Consider the following 22,177-nt stretch of genomic DNA (forward strand, 5'->3'; position numbering starts at 1 on the left):
AAGTAATCAAAATGTAATCATATTTCATTTACTGTGAACTCTAATATTGTGAAAGTGAAAACATTTCAGGATCCCAATTCACTTACCAGGTAATTAATTGAATGATTCCCCTTTCAATAGTGAAATTACAATTCATTTATACAATGATACAACTTGCATTTCTATGCATTACTCCTGTAATGAGCATCTTAGAGCTCTTCATACAAGGTGGACACCGAGCAGGAAGTAAAGAATTTAGGGAAGTGGGGCCTAAGATATGCTTGGAGAATTTTGAAGGGTTTGAAAGTGGGGACAGAGAGGCAAGGAGAAGTGGCTTTAGAAGTGACGTGCAAAGAGCAGGATATAACTGCTAATAAATTAGCTTCCAATGGCAGCATGGAGGAGGCAGGGGCACGCAAGAGAACAGAAATTCTTCAGAGCGATGCAGAGAAGATGGGTAATGGGCAGTATTGCTGGGGAGATCATTAGACCGTGGGAGACATGCCCGAGGTTTGAGAGATTTCTTCACCCCATTGGCGATAATCTGGCGGAACAGCCTTTATAGAACTCCTCGATTTTTATTCCATTGGACAAGAGCCTGGGATGGTACCGATGTAGTTTAGTGTAAAAATAATAATGGATGGAGTGAGAGATCAACTGGGATATAGTCGAGTGAATCAAGGAGGATGCAGTTCAATGGCAGAGATCAGCAGATAAGGATTGAAAGAATAGTTAGATGGAAAGGTAATAGAGAAAGACTGGAGCTTGGGTCAAGAGTAATGGCCAATAATCACCCAACTGCTCCTCCACTGTCTAGTCTGTACATCACTATATAGTCCAAAAATGAATAGAAACCTGTACCTGCTGCAAAATAGCCCTAATCTGTATTTGCACCTAATCGCTAGCTACGTGTTGGCATATTGATTCTCTTAATTGGACTTTTTGTTTTTGTTTGTAGTTCAGCTTCCGGAAATATCTCCCAAATCAGTTTTTTTTAAATAAGCAATCTGTTTCAAACTGATAAATTGCAGGATTTAGCCTCTTTATATAAGAGAGTGTGTGAATCAATGTCAAGAATGTAGCAATTTGAAGTTGAGCTGACAGTTTATTGTTAACTGAACTTGAACTCGTTCCATTACATCAAATTGTCGTAGCACTCAATCAGCCAAATCTTGATATTGTGAATTTATTCTGTAGTTTTTTTAAAAAAAACCTTCTCACCTATTAAAGGATTGCATTATAATAAGTTGTGCGTGTGAATGTTTCTTTCTTGCATTTATTCTTTCTCGCTATATTTAGGTGATTGAGATGGTTCAGATTGTAGCGGCGTTGGTTTAATGTCTCATCCAAAAGATGGCACATCTGACGGACCAGCCTCCCTCAGTGCTGCACTGGAGTGTCCACTGAGATTACATGCTCGATCTCTGGAGTGGGACATTAAACCAAGGCTCCGTCTGCCCCTTCGGGTGGACATAAAAGATCCCATGACACCATTTGAAGAAGAGCAGTGTGTTCTCCTGGTGTCTTGGCCAAAATGTAACCCTAAATCTGCAACACAAAAAATGATTGCTGCCTGTGGGAACTAGCTGTGCGAAAATTGGCTGGCCCATTTGCTTGCATTAGAACAGTACTTCATTGGCTGTGAAGCGCTTTGGGACATCCTGTGAAAGGTGCTACATAAATACAAGTTTGTTCTTTTTCTTTCTATGATAAAATTTGGACAATGCAATTCAGCATTTATTCAAGGACTTAGAGAAAACTTGACTTTTTACATTGAAAGGAACAAAAGCACTTGCATTTATATAGCACTTTTCACATCCTCAAGACTTCCCAATGCTTTTCATCCAATGAATTGATGTGTAGTCACTTGCTTTGTTGGCAAATGCGGCAGCCAATTTGCGAACAGCAAAGTCGCTCAAACAGCAATGAGACCAGTTAATCTGTTTTTGGTGGTGTTGGCTGAGGGATAAATGTTAGCCAGGGCATCAGGAGAAGTCCCCGTGTTCTTTGAATGGTGCCATGGGATGTTTACGCCCATCCAAGAAGGAAGCTGGGGCTCCAGCTTAACGTCTCATCTGAAAGACAGAACCTCTGACAGTGCCGCACTCCCCCAGAGCCGCACTGCAGTGTCAGTCTAGATAATGTGCTCAAGTCCCAGAGTGGGGCTTGCACCTACCCCATTAGACTCAGAGGTGAGAATGCTATCACTGAACAAAGGCTGACACCTTGGTATTGATATTAATTAAAAAGTATATTTTATAAATTGCATTAAATCCCTGAACATTGCTTGAGATGGTTGCCTTCCTTAATTAAAGCCCAATAGAAATTGCATCCAAAATCAGATTCTGAACTGAAATGTTAATTTCTAAAGATGAATTCATCTGGAATATTTTTATGTTGAATGTTTATTTTTGATTTACTTGTTAAAATTGATCATATTTTGTGTTCATAATCTGGAAAGGAGCCCGTGTTTACATTTTTTTGATGGGTGGTACGATTCTTGTTGACTGCACAATAACAGGAAGCAGATGGTCCAAGGAGATTTGTCCACCTGAAATGCTATCTGGTACGCTTGGCAGGACACCTCATCAGGATTCCACAGAGCTGGTGAACAGATGGAGGACTTGTTGTGACTAATGATGGAGGTGCAGTGTGATATGACTAACCTCTTAGTGCACCAAGAGCCCTTCTCAATCTTGCTTTCCAGCAATGTGTTGTGGAAGGAGCAAGAAAAGGGAAAGGCTGTGCAAGCTCCAGAGAATGGATTCCACAAATTTTACAAGAAGTCAATGTTCTCCAGGCCACCCCTTACTTGTAACCAATGATATGGCCTATTGGTTTTCAAGAAATTGATAGTTTTTATAATGCCTTAGCATACATCTTCATGATTAATGCCCATCTTTTCTATTAATCTCTTGGTAGGTAGTCTATTAATTTTGAATAATAGTTTCATTGGGAGGAAGTAAGATAGGATATCTGTCACAGCTCATTAGCTTTTTTCGATAAATAGTGGGGAAGAGAACAGTCCAATTATCTAATCTTTAGCCTGAATACCTTGGTTTATAACCGTGTAATACGATTTCATTGTTTTCAATGAGAGCCTACTGAAATGGCTGACTTAATAAATTGAAGCAATCCCCTTCATTGCATCTTCAAAGACTGCAAAGATAATTTATCGTTGTTTAAATATAACCTCACAATTGCTGTTATCGCAGCTGGAGATTAGCGGCCCTAGAAATACAAAGAGAATAAATGTCACAATTTGTTGCTAAGTATAGTTAGGCCATTGATGCAGCTGTGTCAGAAATATGCCATCTTCACCCCTGCTGATACACCTGAACGAAAGCAATACTCAATGCCTCGTGCTGTTCCAGTTACTGCGAAAGGAACTGCTGCAGCTAATGTAAAAGCTCCTGACCTTTTAAAAGGATTAGTGGAGATTTATTATAATTTTGGGTGGGACACATAACCCTGAATGGGAGGAGCAATTACATTGTTTTGTATTTCCACCTAGAAAATGCTGATTTTTTTTTGCTTTTCTGTTGTACTCCACCAAAATGGAAGTATAGGTATTGGAGATTTTTTTTTGGGTGGGGTGGGGGTGTTGGTGGAGAATGCAGCTTGATGCTTATCAAGATGAGGGATGTCCTTTCCCAATTTTGGGAGCATCAGGACAATGTGCCTTAACCCCAACCTTAGAAAAGCACCTGATTAGGGTAATGTGACCTCTCTGGTCCCCACACCTCATGGCCATTCTGAATGAGAGTGCCTAATCAGTGCCAGTTTTGTGCTGTGACCCCATGCCCATTAGGAGCTGGGTAGAGACTGCTCAAACTCATTTTGCCCAGAGAACCCTTACAGCCAGCAGCAAGGGCACACTTTTGGGCTAGATTGAAACCAAGGTCCCAGAGGCTACGCACAGAGTGCTATTTCACTAGCAATTAAGTTTCCATTGTGGATGATGCTCACTGGCAGTTCAGCTGCTGAAGGACTCCATCTGCCAGTGTGAAAAAAAAAACCCCAATGACCCCGTGATCCTAGTGTCATCCCGGCTGGGTTTAAATGCTTGACACATGACTCTTTTTCCATGAGAAGAATATATCTTCATACATCATAAAATTCTACAAGTAATTTAGCTTGATTCTTGTCTTCAAAACAGCTCAACTCAGTTTACAGTGTACGATTGCTTTAATTTAGTCCTTGTGCTCACATCAGCAACAATTTAATGCAACCACTTTTCAGTTAATAACATCCTTTTAGCCAATACAGAGAGTCAATTCCCCCACATCTCGTCATTTTGTTGTACATGAAGTTAAGATTTTAAATAGCTTGAGTGCATTTCAACTTCAAAGCATCATTTATGAAAGGAGTAGAGGTTATGCTGGGACAGTTAGGTAAAGAGGGGTGGGAGGAAGCTCATGTGGAGCAGAAACACCAGCATGGATCAGATAGGCCGAATGGCTTGTTTCTGTTCTGTTAATTCTATGTAATGTCAGCAAGCGTTAACTGTATTAAAATAACTTGCACTTGTTTTTTTCTAATTAGACCTTTCATTAGTTCCACATTCCTACTTTACACACAACATATATTAATGGTGGGGTTGTGCAATTCAACCTGTGTTTAATTTAAATACACTGAGAACATGAGTATTTTTATAATATACCATTGTTTTTATTTGGGTGTTAATTTGATCTTCCCCTCCCAACATCTACCTGTGACACATTCACTTTCCCCGTGAAGAGAAAAATTCCCAGGCTTTTGGCAATGCCACTCTGTTGCTGGCCACTGGGAGGTGCACAAGAGCAGTCCTCAGTTGACCGAACCTGTGGTTTTTACTCTCTCCCTCTATTCAACAACAACTTTCATTTAAATAGCACCTTTTTAATGTAGTAAAATGTCCCAAGGTGCTTCACAGGAGCGTTTACAGACAATTTGACACCAAGCTACACGTGACCAAAAGCTTGGTCAAAGAGGTAGGTTTTAAGGAGCATCTTAAAGGAGGAGGGCAAGGTGGAGTGGGGGTGTGGGGGGTTGGCGGGAGATCCAGTGCTTGGGGCCTAGGCAGCTGAAAGCTCGGCCACCAATGGTGGAGTGAAGGAAATCAGGAATGCACAAATCTGTGCTTCCAACAATGAGCTGGACAAGATGGATGTGGGCTGCTGCATGCCACTACTGTGTTTCACTAAGTGCTGATGTGGTATGCCACCATGCTGCTGCGTGTTTTGTTTTGCACCTGAAATGTCTTCATTTCGATTGAACTAATATGATGTCATGCGTAGTTTCACAGGATAAGTATTTAAACCCCCCTGCCCCCCACCTTGAGGAATATGCAATCAATCCAAATAAACACCATTTTAATTACTTCAGCATCAAAGCAGCTCAATCATCAGCTACAGGCTGAGCTACGTGATATTGGAACACTTTTTTGTGAACGTTTTCTTTGACAGTTATGAATCTTCAGGAAATCATAATGACAATTCTTTTCCTTTCAAAGTCGATTGCTGCACATGACAGTGACGGCAAGTCTACATTTGAAAAACTGAAGGTTCCTGTATTTGAAATTGCAACCAATTAATTTAACAAAGTCAAAAAATCCATTTATATGATAACCTTTTTGCAGCTCTGCTTTTCTCTTGTATAACTTCATTATATGTCACTCCTTGACTGAGTCTGGGACAGAAAAGGAGCAAAATTCAACTCCAGCGCTTTGGAACAGGAGAAAAAAGAAATATTCTCAGGATTTAAATTACAATTTGAAGGGAAGCCTGTAAGCTGTAATAGAAATGCATTTTCTTTTCAAGAAGCTTGCCCAACTTCAAAATGTATTAAGGGTAGATTTTCCAATCCTGAGACCAGTGGTGCAAGAGCAATACACTTGCTGGAGGACCAAAAAATTGGGCTATGGTCCATCTAGTCGGATCTGTGCCACTTTCACGCAGAGTGTAATGTTCTGGCAGGTATTTTAGACCACCTCGAAGTTTCGTTACCAGAAATGTGCCAGAGCTTCAATTAACTATCATAAGGTATTTAAATGAAGCCTACTGCCATGTTCTTGTAAGGAATCTGACAACACCAGGTTATAGTCCAACAGTTTTATTTGAAAATCACAAGCTTTCGGAGGCTTTCTCCTTCGTCAGGTGAGTCACACTCACCTGACGAAGGAGAAAGCCTCCGAAAGCTTGTGATTTTCAAATAAAACTGTTGGACTATAACCTGGTGTTGTAAGATTCCTTACATTTGTCCACCCCAGTCCATCACCGGCATCTCCACATCATGGCCATGTTCTTGGGCAAGGATTGAGCTGGGAACGCGCATTTGGAATGGATCTGAGACTGCATATTTTTTTTTAAAAACCTTTTTGTGGGGAGGGGAGCTTTTATTTTTCCAAGATGATGTTTATGTGAAGTCTAAACTAGCCAGCTATTGTCTGCTAATTCAATGGAAGGTGAACTGTAATTGCTGCATTTACAAGACTTCAGCAGACCGGGGAAAGAACTTAAAAAAAAAAAGAAACATGAAAAAGAAGCTCCTACAAGACAAACTTTCATGGTAGTTGAAGGAGCTACAAGGCATCTTAGTGAGACAACCCTAGCTATCGGCAAGTGCTGTTCAATTTAATGATGGGAATTGATTTTGTAAATGCCCCAATTGTAGTATTACATAGCTGGCATTGTACAAGATGAAAGAAGGCATGCCAGGGCACCACATCTGGACTGCCCCACCCAATATAATGCCATCAACTATATCTGCAGGCTCTGCTACATCTACCTAGAAATGACCATCATGAACGGGCTCTGCAAGCTCCGGGTCAGTATGGTGTCCGTTGCAAGCCTATGGTGTCAGTTGCAAGGACACCTCCAGTCATATTGTACAATTGGGACGGCACTGTCAATAACACTCAAGGTCACCTCTACCCTTATTTGTTTCACTACTACTTTCTGTCAGGCATGTAGCAATTCTGTCTTCTGGGAAGGGTTGCAAACAGAGCAACCCTCCTAGTACCCGACCTCATTTAACAGTAGATCCATTTCACTAGCGGTCAAACAGGGTTCTGACTCTCTGCTGCTCAATGACTTGCCCATTGACTGCATTTCCTGCCTCCACCATTTATTGTTCCAACCACTGGCTTTGGGTAGCCACTAACAGCTTTCGGAAAGACTGAAGAATCCATTTTAAGTATTTACTACCTTTTTAAAGGCTGAGTGAAAAATTCCTGCGTCTATATGCGGCTACTCACCTTTAAATGATCACATTTAAATGGTCAATTCCATTTGCAACCCCTCAAATAATGAAGCAGTCCAATCCCGCATGCAGCAATACCTGGACAACATCCAGGCTTGGACTCATAAGTGGCAAGTAACATTCGCGCCAGACAAGTGCCAGGCAATGACCATCTCCAACAAGAGAGAGTCTAACCACCTCCCCTTGACATTCAATGGCATTACCATCGCCAAATCCCTCACCATCAACATCCTGGGTGTCACCATTGACCAGAAACTTAACTGGACCAGCCATATAAATACTGTGGCTACAAGAGCAGGTCAGAGGCTGGGTATTCTGCGGTGAGTGACTCACCACCTGACTCCCCAAAGCCTTTCCACCATCTACAAGGCACAAGTCAGGAGTGTGATGGAATACACTTCACTTGCCTGGATGAGTGCAGCTCCAACAACATTCAAGAAGCTCAACACCATCCAGGACAAAGCAGCCCGCTTGATTGGCACCCCATCCACCACCCTAAACATTCACTCCCTTCACCACCGGCGCACAGTGGCTGCAGTGTGTACTGTTCACAGGATGCACTGCAGCAACTCGCCAAGGCTTCTTCGACAGCACCTCCCAAACCCGCGACCTCTACCACCTAGAAGGACAAGAGCAGCAGGCACATGGGAACACCACCACCTGCACGTTCCCCTCCAAGCCACACACCATCCCGACTTGGAAATATATCGCCATTCCTTAATCATCGCTGGGTCCAAATCCTGGAACTCCCTACCTAACAGCACTGAGGGAGAACCTTCACCACACGGACTGCAGCGGTTCAAGAAGGAGGCTCACCACCACCTTCTCGAGGGCAATTAGGGATGGGCAATAAATGCCGGCCTCGCCAGCAACGCCCACATCCCATGAACTAATTTTTATCAATCATCCATTTAGTTGAACCAGCAGCTCTATAGGGCTGCTGTGAGCAATTTCCGCAGCCCCCCTGCCTTTTGACGATCTCGCAGGGCCACACCCAATTTGGGCTGGGAGTTCATCTGCTTATTTAATTATGGGATAAAGTCAGGGAAATTCCAGGGGCTTGGCCCTACTCAAAAATGGTTAGCATAAAGTTGGCTGCTCTGTTATTGTGCAAGTTTTACTTTTAATTTGCCAAAAATCTACCCTATATTTTTAATAGAATAGTAATTAGAAATGACAGGACTTGTTAGTGATTAACATCATTTACATGCGAGTCTTGGCAGTGAGTGTCAACAGTCTATTCACTGTTGGTGGGGGAGGGAATTGCAGTTGAACTTGATCCCATCACATGTGAGCACTTCAAGCAGGGGTCACTGGATAGAAAACAGAAGTAGGAACATTGCCCAATTTCCTCTTCCCTCGCCTGCCCCAACCTGGGCCACTGAGGCCAGTTATCGCACCTCTAATGTCATCCCAGCTGAGATCAGCTAACTTGGCACAAACTCGAGGATCAATCCTGGAATCTTCCAGGTGTGTTTGGCTAAACTTGCTGAGGCATCCCGAGAAACAAATAACATTGAGCAAGCAAAACTTTCTAGTTACTTGCTGATGTCGGTTGTTATAATTAACACATCGTAACTGTCATATTTACTTTTCTCAATATTGAAAATGTACCAATGTTGATTTTAAATTACTTACCACTGTCTATTTTAACAGCAGATTCCTGGCTGATCACCAGACTGTGACACTCTTGAACTGCGTATTTACAAGCAAGATTGTCAGTAAGTGTTTTATTCACTATGTTGGCCTACACTGGTTCCCGGTCCGGCAATGCCTCGATTTAAAAATTCTTGTTTTCAAATCCCTCCATGGTCTCGCCCCTCCCTATCTCTGTAACCTCCTCCAGCCCCGCAACCCTCCAAGATCTCAGTGCTCCTCCAATTCTGGCCTCTTGCGCATCTCCGATTTTCATCGCTTCACCATTGGTGGCCGTGCCTTCAGCTGCCTAAGCCATAAGCTCTGGAATTCCCTCTCTACCTCCTCTTCCCCTCTCTCTTTAACCCCCCTCCCCCACACTTTAAGACTCTCTTTAAAACCCACATGTTTGACCAAGTTTTTGGTCACCTGTCCTAATATTTCCTTGTGTGGTTCGGTGTCAAATTTTGTTTGATAATGCTCCTGTGAAGCGCCTTGGGACGTTTTCACTATGTTAAAGGCGCTATATAAATGAAAGTCATTATTCACAATGAACTGTCCCATTTTAAAGCTGAATGAAATCATTTTAAAAGAATGATATTTAAATTGCAGATAAATTCACATTAATGGCTTGTTTTGTACCCTGGTATAAAGCAGTATAGTCGCTGCTCAATATGTTGATAGGCGAGATGAAGTAAGGTGGGAGGAGGCTCGTGTGGAGCATAAACACCGGCATAGAGCTGTTGGGCCGAATGGCCTGTTTCTGTGCTGTAAATTCTATGTAATACAGAAAACACTTAATATCACAATCGCATGTTCAGACCCTTCTCAATATAATACAAATACTTTGGGTATGCTTCTTGTTTCATCGTAGATTTACAGGAGTCACTGATGTGGTATTAATCTATGATCTGTTAGGTTTTCTACTTTGTGTTGTATATTGAAAAATACTGTGCAAACTTTGTACAGCGATAGATCGTGTGTTGGTTAAGATTGATCCAGAACTAGCTGTGCTTTTTGTATGAAATCACTGGGCCTCCAAGTTCAAACCCATTTCCTGGAAATACTTTTGAATCAAAGATAGTAACAAGATACTTTCAAGTAAAGACCATTATAAACACATTGCTCATCTTACACAATAACTGCAATTTCTTGGCATATTTTTGCTATAACTGCAGGGTAATCCAGATTAATTCAACCCAGCCTTTGCATGTCATAACTGGCAATAACAATGCAAAATTAAACTGATTTTCATTGGTGTATTTTTACACAATTGATGGTTCTTTATAACAAAATGCTATGGTTATAAAAACTGCAGTTTTAAAAGAAGTGTCCAAACAAGAATGAGATACGCCAATGAAAGGGGAAAACATACTCACTTCTATTGATTTCTTGGTTATCCTTTTATCCTGGCCTATTTTACTAGACTTTTAAGCTTTACTGATCTTTTGCTTTCTTTGAGATTTTTACTACTTGTCACTTGTATAAATTTGTTAATCCTATCCCAACTGCTTAATATGAAAAACATAACTTTTAGATTTTATAATAATCAAACTTCTCAGGAGAGACTTTGTTTTACTTCCACCACGATGGGTAAAAATCTTAAAGAAAGCATAAGATCATAAGAACATAAGAAATAGGAGCAGGAGTAGGCCAATCGGCCCCTCGAGCCTGCTCCGCCATTCAATAAGATCATGGCTGATCTGATCCTAACCTCAAATCTAAATTCATGTCCAATTTCCTGCCCACTCCCCGTAACCCCTAATTCCCTTTACTTCGAGGAAACTGTCGATTTCCGTTTTAAATTTATCAGTAAAGCTTAAAAGTCCAGTCAAATAGGCCAGGAAAAAAGATGACTATGAAATCAATAGAAGTGAGTTTGTTTTCCTCTTTCATTGGCATATATCATACTTGTTTGGACACCTTTTTTTAAAATGCAGTTTTTATAACTATAGTGTTTTGTCATGAAGAACCATTTTGAATGCACAGAAAAAAACCTTCATTGTATAAGTAAATGTCAGGCACCTATTTACCGTAACATTTTAATCTTTTTTTATTGCTTTTAGAATAGTGAGGCACCATCCCATCTTTCTTGTCCCTTCAACCTATTAAATGAATCTTTACAGATGCAGATGCGTGAGCAATGATTTTTTTTAAACAAAAGGTTGGCATATTGATGGTGTGAAGAAGTGTGTATTGTTACTGCTGCAGGCCTGGTAGAGAATTAAATAAAAGGGTCTAATGTTTTCAAAGTGCTTCTGTGATTTAGAACATAATTGTAATGAGACCTACAATTAGTTAAACAAAAGGTCAGTGTTTATAGTAACAAGTGCCATAGTTTGGTCTAACCACTAAAGCTCATGTTACAATGCTGTTGCACCCAGGGGGGCTTTTAGGCTTTCCCTTAGGAAACATTCGGGTCATTTGCTGCCTGATGCTCAATGCAAATAAGCAGAGCTCTTGGAGTGGCTAAGTTAATCATCCCTTCCAAAACACATGAATTACATAGCTATCGGTGTATGCGTAATATTTAGTTGTCAACTATGGCTCAGTTGGTAGCACTCTCGTCCGAGTCAGAAGGTTGTGGGTTTAAGCCCCACTCCAGAGACATGAGCCTAAAATCTAGGCTGACACCTCAGTAGAATAATGAGGGAGTGCTGCACAGTCAGAGGTGCCGTCTTTCGGATGAGATGTTAAACCGAAGCCCCATCTGCCCTCAGGTGGATGTAAAAGATCCCATGGCACTATTCGAAGAAGAGCAGGGTAGTGCTCCCCAGTGTCCTGACTAATATTTATCCCTCAACCAACATCACTAAAACAGATTATCTGGTCATTATCGCATTAATATTTGTGGGACCTTGTGTGCAAATTGGCTGCTGCGTTTCCTACGTTATAACTTCAAAAGTACTTCATTGGCTGGAAAGCACCTTGGGACATCCTGAAGTCGTGAAAGGTGCTAGATAAATGCAAGTCTTTCGATTTTATGTCCGTTGCCTTAAATGTATATTCAGTGCATTGGTGGCATCACTGTTTTGAGATTGCTCAGTAGAGAAACTGTAGGAAAAAACACGCAACAGATCAGGCTATAGGATTTTCTACTAAATACATGACTTTTTAAAAAAAAACACAATAAAACAGAACATCAGGTGTCAACCCACCCACCCATTGATCACCATTCCATGCCAGTAGATATTATAGAATCATAGAATCATAGAATCATAGAAGTTACAACATGGAAACAGGCCCTTCGGCCCAACATGTCCATGTCGCCCAGTTTATACCACTAAGCTAGTCCCAATTGCCTGCACTTGGCCCATATCCCTCGATACCCATCTTCCCCATGTAACTGTCCAAATGCTTTTTAAAAGACAAAATTGTACCCGCCTCTACTACTGCCTCTGGCAGCTCGTTCCAGACACTCACCACCCTTTGAGTGAAAAAATTGCCCCTCTGGATCCTTTTGTATCTCTCCCCTCTCACCTTAAATCTGTGCCCCCTCGTTATAGACTCCCCTACCTTTGGGAAAAGATTTTGACTATCGACCTTATCTATGCCCCTCATTATTTTATAGACTTCTATAAGATCACCCCTTAACCTCCTACTCTCCAGGGAATAAAGTCCCAGTCTGTCTTGCATGTAGAAATATTTAATACTAAGACCTGACTTGTGGGCCACCATCACACTTGCAGACTAATCAGGCCAATAATAAATGAGCAGAGAGCACAACCTCATTCCATACTTGCCCATTAGAGGTGTGGAACCGCTTTCATTCTGTTGTGAAGTGCGACCTGCCATCTGTAATTCAAATGTGAATATAATCATTACAATAATGGTTTCCAAAGCGGGAATTAGGACTGCATTGGTTATGCAGTCATCTCAGTTTGAAATGCCCCAAGGCTTCAGTAAAGCAGATGCAATAAAGCTGAACCATCTATAAAAGAAGAATATCTGTTGAAAGGAAAATTAGCTCTAACTGGGGTGGAAAAACACCAACCAGAAGGAGTTGAAGTGACATTCATTATTGAAGATTGTTGGGTAACAAATGTTATTGAGAAACCAAACCAATTCAGTGTTGGGATTGTTTTTTTGTAGGGATGTGTACAGAATGCTGGCTTTACTACTGACAAGGGATAGGTAAAATTGATTGGCTTTTTAAAGATATATTGCACACACTTCAATGTCCAACTGGGATGGTATATTTTAATCTGCTTTGATTTTCCCTTGCATTTTGGTGATGGATTTTAAGTTGGCTCAAATATTTCCAAATCGATGACATCATTTAAATTGTCACTGGTTCTTGTTCTATTCCATACTAACTGAAGTGGGTTTCTTTTGGTATTTTAAGATAATTACATTTGTAGTGCCTGAATGGATACTACTAACATTTTCTGTTTGTACTCATAGGGATGGTTTGTTACACATTTTAATTGTCTATAAAATCATTATAGTTTCCTCACCTTAAAGTAGTTGGCTGTGCAATCTCACATTAGGTCATTAAAATTCTCTGCAGCATTCAAGCTCAATATTTTAAAAATAAATTTGGCCACTATTAGGGATTACATTTATTTCAAGGTGAAATGGAGTGAGAATAATTAATTATCAAAAGAAAGTATATTCCTCAGATGTGCCCTTGAAATAGAGGGCACGTAAACCCAATAGAAATAGTTTTAATTCCATCAAATGTAACATAGGTATCAGTTGGCCATTTTGTAGGCTGTAGCCTTCAAATTTTTATATTTCACCACAAATCAAATTTCACTTTTGAAGTGCAGTTGTGATGTAGGGAAATGCAGCAGCTAATTTGTACACACATCCCACAAACACCAATGAAATAAATAACCAGACTTTACAATCTTCCGGACTCGACATTGATTTCAATAACTTCAGATCATAACCACTGCTCCCATTTTTTCGGTCAGCAGCTGCTGGTAATGGTTCTGCTGCTGCCGTTTACAGCTACTCCTGATCAATCTTTTGTTTCTTAACCTGTTCCATTACCACCTTCCTTGCTTGAACCATCATTCCTTTTGTTATTTAATCACTCGTGCCCTCTACCTAATCACAGACCTTCCCTTTTTGTTCTTTCCTCTCCTCCTCCCCCCACCCACCCCCCCCCCTTTCCCTGTACTTGCTTAAAAACTTTAACTCTTAATATCTTCCAGTTCTGATGAAAGTTCTTCGACCTGAAACATTAACTCTGTTTCTTTCTTCACAGATGTTGCCTGACTTGCTGAGCTTCTCCAGCATTTTCTGTTTAATTCAGATTTCCAGCATCTGCGGTATTTTGCTTTTGAATAACCAGATCATCTGTTTTAGGTGTTGGTTGATTGACAGATGATGGCCAGGAGATCTCCCCTCATCACCTTCAAATAGCACCGTGGGATCTTTTATGTCCACCTGAGAGGGCAGATGGAGCCTTGTTTGAACATCTCATGCAAAGGACAGCACCTCTGACAGTGCAGTACTGCCACAGTAGTGCACTGAAGTGCTAGCCTAGATTGTATGTTCAAGTCCCTGGAGTGGGGCTTGAAACATAGAGAGCAGGAGTAGGCCATTTGGCCTTTCGAGTCTGCTTCGCCATTCAATATGATCATGGCTGATCCTCTCTCTCAATAGATTTTAGGAGTAGGGGGCACAGTCTAAAAATTAGAGCCAGACCTTTCAGGAGCGAGATTAGAAAACATGTCTACACAAAGGATTGTAGAAGTTTGGAACTCTCTTCCGCAAACGGCAATTGATACTAGCTCAATTGCTAAATTTAAATGTGAGATAGATAGCTTTTTGGCAACCAAAGGTATTAAGGGATATGGGCCAAAGGCAGGTATATGGAGTTAGATCACAGATCAGCCATGATCTTATCAAATGATGGAGTAGGCACGAGGGGCTGAATGGCCTACTCCTGTTCCTATGTTCCTAAGACCATATTCCCGCTCTCTCCCCATACCCCTTGATGCCTTTTGAACCTACAACCTTCCAACTCCGAGGCGAGAGTGCTACCATTCAGCCTAGATTATGTGCTTGTGTCCTGGAGTGGGGCTTCTGACTCAGAGGCAAGAATGCTGCCACTGAGCCAAGGCTTGCACCAACAAGGGAAGGTATGAAAATTGAGGTCAATTTACCTTAGTTTGCAGTGTTTACAGCATTTTCAGTTTTTGTTGCAGGAGTTGCTGGGGTTTAAGGTAGTTTAACACAGGCTGAGATTCTCCTTGGGGGAGGAGAGAAACTCTATGTAATTGTGTCACTCTGTCTAGCTGCCTTGCACCATTGGGACTGGTAATCCATCCCATTCTGATCACTCTTTGATAGTTTTTTTTAAAGTTAATTCAGTAGGGCAAGGCAATGAAACTAATTTAAAATACTTTGCAACTGGGAGGATGTTTCCCCTGGCTGGAGGGGTCTAGAATGAGGGGTCACAGTCTCAGGATACGGGGCAGGACATTTAGGACTGAGATGATGAGAAATTTCTTCTGAGGGTGGTGAACCTGTGGAATTCTCTACCACAGAAGGCTGTGGAGGCCAAGTCACTGAATATATTTAAGAAGGAGATAGATACATAGAATTCTAGACACAGAAGGCATCAAGGGGTATGGGGAGAGAGCAGGAATATTGTATTGAGAGAGAGGATCAGCCATGATCATATTGAATGGCGGAACAGGCTCAGAGGACCAAATGGCCTATTCCTGCTCCTATTTTGTATGTTTCTTATGCAAACTGTTTCCAGGTATTTAATAACTGCACAGCTGCTTGGCAGTATGAAAGAGTAGCCTGTTTGCTGACTTGGGTGGAGAATGCCAGAGGTGCGGGATGATTCTGAAAAGGAAGATGAGAGTAGCTAAATATTGGTGAAAAAGTTTAAAAATAGCCAAATAAATGAAGAAAGAAAAACAAATGGAAAGTTTTACTCCCTAAATATTCTGTAAATTAATATGAAATATAGATATTACAAAAGTTTCCATAACTATCAATCCAGAATTATCAATGCCATTGTACTGTTAAAAGCAAAGTATCTAAGACTACAAGTGGATTGAATCAATGTACAGAAACCAGAAGAAATGTCTAAACATTTATTTACAAATTGTCATTTCTAAAATATGGTTTATATGTAAATTGAATTTTTCCATGTTCCACAATGTGCATTTTTTTTCAAAACCATTAAGTATAGTCAAGCTGTAGAATCTCAATATCTATATTCTACACTCCTAAAAGATGCTACAGTCAGATTTTCTTTCATGTCTTGCAGATGCTGTTGGTATCAAGATGTATTTGGCCTGACTAAAGCTTTGTTCATGTACCTGTAACGAAAGAACAACTGAGGATCAAGATAATTCCCAGCACATTGGAAACTCATTGTCAAAAGTACCGGATATCCTACCATACCCAGCGCACTATTTCCTGCTGAATTGCCGCCTTCATCCGACAGTTAACTTCCTTCAAGCATTAAGTCCCTTGATAACTTGTCATTAGTATCAAGGAATTTCAAAAAAAAAACATGGCTAAAAAGAGTGTCTGTTCACCCATTTGTCATGTAATGATGGGTTTTCTAACTTTTTGTCTAATTGAAGCTTCTGTGCAGCATAATGAATGCCCTCAGTTGTGTGTGTGTGAAATCCGGCCATGGTTCACGCCACAGTCAACATACAGAGAAGCCGCGACTGTGGACTGCAATGATCTTCGGTTGACCAGAATTCCTAGCAATCTTTCTGCAGACACCCAGGTGCTCTTGCTTCAGAGCAACAATATTGCCAAGACAATCGATGAATTTGAGCAAATGTTTAATCTCACAGAGCTTGACCTCTCTCAAAATAATTTTACCAATATTCAAGATGTAGGCCTGACAAACCTTACTCAGCTCACCACTCTACACCTAGAGGAGAACCAGATAGCAGACATGCCTGATTATTGCTTACAGGATCTCTCCAATCTCCAGGAACTGTACATAAATCACAACCAGATTAATAGCATATCTGCTAATGCCTTTTCCGGCTTAAGGAATTTGTTGAGACTTCACCTAAATTCCAACAAACTACGAGTGATTGACAGCCGTTGGTTTGAATCTACACCTAACTTGGAGATTCTTATGATTGGAGAAAATCCTGTAATTGGCATTCTAGATATGAACTTCAAAACTCTAAACAATCTGAGGAGTCTGGTTTTAGCAGGAATGGAACTGACGGAAATTCCTGGAAATGCTTTAGTGGGATTGGACAGTCTAGAAAGTCTCTCGTTCTATGATAATAAACTGGGAAGAGTACCTCAGCTTGCGCTTCAGAAGGTGGCAGCCTTGAAATTCCTGGATTTGAACAAGAACCCTGTTCATAAAATTCAAGAAGGTGACTTCAAAAATATGCTTCACTTGAAAGAATTAGGTATTAACAATATGGTTGAACTTGTTTCTATTGATAGATATGCGCTGGATAACCTACCTGAACTTACAAAATTGGAAGCTACAAATAACCCTAAATTGTCATACATTCATCGCTATGCATTTCGGGATGTTCCTTCCCTTGAAAGTCTGATGCTTAATAATAATGCATTAAATGCCCTGTATCACAAGACTGTGGATTCCCTTCCCAATCTACGTGAAGTAAGCATTCACAGTAATCCCATCAGGTGTGACTGTGTTATTCAATGGATGAATTCAAACAAAACGACCATTCGGTTCATGGAGCCTCAGTCTATGTTTTGTGCTATGCCACCGGAATACAGAGGGCAGCAAGTCAAAGAAGTTCTCATGCAGGAGACCGCTGAACAGTGTCTTCCAATGATTGCGCATGACACCTTTCCAAATCATCTGAATGTAGATGTTGATATGACAATTTCCTTAGATTGTCGAGCTATGGCAGAGCCTGAACCTGAAATCTACTGGGTCACACCGCTTGGAAGTAAGATCACAGTGGACACCATGTCAGACAAATATAAGCTGAGCAATGAGGGGACTCTCGAAGTTTCTCACATTCGTATTGAGGACTCTGGCCGATATACTTGTGTTGCTCAGAACTCGGAGGGAGCTGATACAAGAGTTGCAACCATTCGAGTTAATGGAACGCTCCTAGATGGCACTCAGGTACTGAAAATCTATGTGAAGCAAGCCGAATCCCACTCAATCTTGGTTTCATGGAGAGTGAACTCAAATGTCATGACTTCCAATTTGAAGTGGTCTTCAGCCACCATGAAGATTGATAACCCTCACATTACTTACACTGCAAGGGTTCCCGTTGATGTCCATGAATATAACCTGACTCATCTCCAACCTTCCACAGAGTATGAGGTCTGTCTTACTGTATCTAACATCCACCAGCAGACTCAGAAATCATGTGTCAACGTTACTACAAAGGGTGTGGCATTCTCGCTGGACATTTCTGATCAGGGAACAAGCACGGCTCTGGCAGCGGTAATGGGGTCAATGTTTGCCATCATTAGCATCACCTCAATAGCTGTTTACATTGCAAAACGCCTCAAGCGGAAGAACTACCACCATTCGCTGAAGAAGTACATGCAGAAGACCTCCTCCATTCCCTTGAACGAGCTTTATCCACCACTTATAAATCTATGGGAAGGGGATAGTGAGAAGGAAAAAGATGGCTCTTCCGACGTGAAGCCTACACCCGTTGACACATCGAGAAGCTACTATGTGTGGTAACTCTTGAGGAATTTTGCTTCTAGTTAAAGGGAGCACAGAGACTTTTTTTGCTTTTTTCTGCAAAAGTGAAAGTTCTGAACTTTTTTGTATTTTGACTTTGCTAACTTGTGGCAGAGCTGTGAAGACAGGTGGATATTTCAAAGACTTTTAGTATAGCGTATCGCCTTTGTTGGACATTAAAAAAAAAGGGCAGCTCCATTTATCTTGCAAAATGCCTCAGTTGCTGTGCTTGATTTCTCTCTTCACTGCTGAATGCCCAATATAAATTGGTGACAGTGCAAGTCATCCTGTGTTTTTAAAGGAGTGACTAGCCTTCACAGAGGTGTTCTCATTCAGTAAAAGCTGTTCATCTTAACTATTGGGCACTGATCCACTTCCATGTTATAGTTTTTTAGAATCTTGAAGCTGACGCATGGGATTAGACCCCTTTCATTCTTCTATTGAATGCTGTTAGCTAACTAAACTGTATTGTTGTATCAACTATAATTTGCTTATTTTGGAATTTGAAAGCCCAAACACTTGTAAATTTTATTTGCCTTCTTTGCTTGAACTAGTTTGACAATTTACCTTAGACAAATGTGTGGTTAATGTTAAAAACAATAATAATGTGCTTTAAAAACCGCAACATAAAAAGATACATTTTAGGTGATTTATTGAGGGACTTTAGCTGCCAGATTTTTCTGAATGTCTCTTTAACTGCATTTAGTATCTATAGTTTAAAATATTGAATTTTATTGTGAGAAGTATAGTGTAAAATGAGGACAAAACTATATTAAATTACAGTTTTGATCTTGATTTTTATAGAGCTTTGAGTCTCTGATTAAAGTGTTCTTTCAAGCTGTGCCTATTGTCTCTGCAGATTTCCTACATCTCCTTGTGACATTTGACAAATTGAGATGCTTGACCCTAATTCTGTCTTGATTGCAGAAAAGTGAAGCTCATCACTGATAGTAGAGTGTGACAGCTAGCAACTTTAATGGATCATTATGGATAAAAAGGTTACTGTGGAATGGGACTCTGGTTGTACTGATGAAGCATAACGTTCATAACAGTAGGAACTGAGGTTAAGTCATCTTCAATCTCTTAATGTGGATAAAAATGGTGACAGGTTTTAATATTTACCGCACTATCTTCTTGAGTCAAAGGTCCAAGGGTTGACCACTGCTTGAACCCAACAGGCTTTGGGATGTTTTTTTTTGCCAAAAAGATAATTAAGTGGAGTGCCTCCCAATAGCAGACAATTAACCCTCCTCTCCACCCAAAGGCATTTTGTATCTTGCTTTTCTAGAGGCATATTTCCTGCTAGCATTGGTGTTTGTAACCTAGTGATCACTGCTGAAGCAGCTTGAGACCTCACTGGATGAAATAGAAGCCAATGAAAATGTTTAATCAATTTGTGTCTGTAGCAATGTCAGTCTGCATTTAACCTTTATTTAATCTTACATTTCTGACTATATATTTTTCAATCTTTAAGACCACAAAAGATAGTTTTGTAGGTTTACTGCGATTGACTATTGATTTCCCAATTTTGGCAATCGACAGGCTCCAAAGAGCTAACCCTCTGTATACAAGAAATGTCTAAGCTAAACATGCAGAAAAATGGGAACTGATGAATGAGCCTGTTCTTTTCCCCACTGAGTCAACAAGCAGTTGAATGGGCCATTAGCTACAGCAAGCTATAGTCACATAAATGCATATACTGTACCATTAACCTCCCCCCACCACCCCAACAAAGAAATAAATGATGCAGCTGAAACATAACTCATCAGGATATCTTTACACTGTCATCCAAAGACTATTCTCTCAATATTTAGGTCTTGAAGGATAAATTTATAAATGTCACCATTTATCTTCAGTAGAACAAAGGGTGATCTTACCACTGATTGAGAGGGCCCTAAATGTATTGCCCTCTATATTTCAGCACTATGGACAGCACCCATCTGTTTATCTTTGTTATTACTTTACCTTATTTACAGAACAATTAAAGGATTCCCAGGTCTATCGTGTGGTTTGAATCCCAGGTATTGTTGTTTGGCACAGCATAAATGTCAGTACGCTGTTTTTAAAATTCTTTGATTTTAATAAACGTTTGGGATTTACAATATCCGCAGGTGGCTATCACTTCTTTGTTCTGAAGGACTTGAGTCTTGAGGATTAAAGTGTTTTATCTGGATTCTCGATGGAGATTTTCTCTTTATTGTTCAAGGGAGGGGCCAACAGACATCTTGAAATGGCAAATCAACTCGTGAAAGGAAAAATATCCATCATACAAAACCCCTTTCACCAATTGGTTGGCAAAAAGAAAAATACAATTTTCATTTAATGTACTGAAGTTACATTTTGACACTTTTTGTCTTGCTGGAAATGGCAAATTCTGCATTTTGATTCCCAGTCTTTAACTTTGGTATTGGAGCAAATAGGTTTATTTAATTTATAGATGGTCTGATGGAGCTAAAGAATGATTTGGTCCATTGTGAAAACTCATGTTTATTACGGACATGTGAAGTGTTCATATTGGACAGTCTACCACTAAATTGAAACTTGTACTGTGGAAAAATTATCTTTTCCATTTAATTGGACTTATGCATAAAGTATTGTTTGATTTGTTGTACCAGTCAGAAAGTTTCCAGTAGCCAGATGGAATCATTAATTACTCCTCTGCAGGTTCATGCTGGAGAGGAGACCGGCAGAATTTGTAGCACAATATTGAAACTTCGATTGTCAAATGGAAAAGAGACACAAGCTAAGGTTGTTTAGCTTACTAAGGGTAATTCAGCTATATTATATAACACGCGCGCACTCACTCACACAATGGGCCAGAAATTGCTCGTAAAATAACGGTGAGCTGAACAGTGCTCACAGTTATTAATGGGCCAATCGAAGAGCAAGTTCCAGCGACCGCACACGCGCAGTCAAATGTGGAAATCTGGAACTTGCTCTTCCGGATTCCCTGCTGATCTGATAGCTTCGCATTAAAGGGACCTCGCCACCTGCAATCAATGAACCAATGCGAACTTGCTCTCCTGCCCAGCCAGAAACTAACTAATCTTGCCAGAAAAAGGTACGCTTTTTTTTAGGTCTGAGCTAACTTTTAACAGCATGGTAAGTATTAATGACTGCCAAACAATCTCTCTGGCACTAAAAATTAACTTTTAAAAATGTGGAGTCTCATTACTTCTGACTTTAATAATTTCTGGACATTTTTTTAAATAATGTAAATTTTAAAAAATTTTGTTTTACTTTTTCTGTGTCTTTTTATCTGTCTTTTAACCTGAACCCCTTTTATTTTGCTTTCTCTATCGCATTTTATAGTAAATTTACTAACTTTATCAGGGCACTTCCAGGTTTTTAGTCTGCATGGCTAGCGATGGATGCTTCACTTCCTGGTTCTCACTGCATGGCTTGCTTCAAGCTGATTGATTGAGGGGAGAGTTTGATCCTTTCGCCTCTCCCACAGGCCCAAGGTTCCCGGGAGTTAACACTGGACTGTTTACAGCTCACCATTCAAGGAAGTTGCTGCACTAAAGTCTGCGGTAAGTTTGTGGATGAGTATAAATCTATGGAGCGTCGAGCGTTATTCGTTCGCCATTCAGAGCAATTTACGGGCCATTGTTTTTTTACACGTTTTGCACTTTTAATGTCACCCATTTGTTATATTTCACATTGTAAATTGGGTTATTA

The 22,177-nt window shown here is 40.4% G+C and overlaps 1 protein-coding gene across 1 annotated transcript in view; it reads left to right on the forward strand.

The window, feature by feature from the left end:
• Positions 1–20,600, forward strand: part of lrrn1 (leucine rich repeat neuronal 1) — a 38,196-nt gene extending 17,596 nt beyond the window's left edge. The window contains exons 2-3 of the mRNA XM_067998924.1: positions 8,878–8,942; positions 16,097–20,600. Coding sequence (XP_067855025.1) covers positions 16,346–18,496 — 2,151 coding nt within the window. The 5' untranslated portion in view covers positions 8,878–8,942; positions 16,097–16,345 and the 3' untranslated portion in view covers positions 18,497–20,600. The remainder of the gene's footprint in view (positions 1–8,877; positions 8,943–16,096) is intronic.
• Positions 20,601–22,177: the final 1,577 nt, after the last annotated feature.

This window comes from Heptranchias perlo, chromosome 17 (genome assembly GCF_035084215.1).
Source record: "Heptranchias perlo isolate sHepPer1 chromosome 17, sHepPer1.hap1, whole genome shotgun sequence".
Classification (NCBI taxonomy): Eukaryota; Metazoa; Chordata; class Chondrichthyes; order Hexanchiformes; family Hexanchidae; genus Heptranchias; species Heptranchias perlo.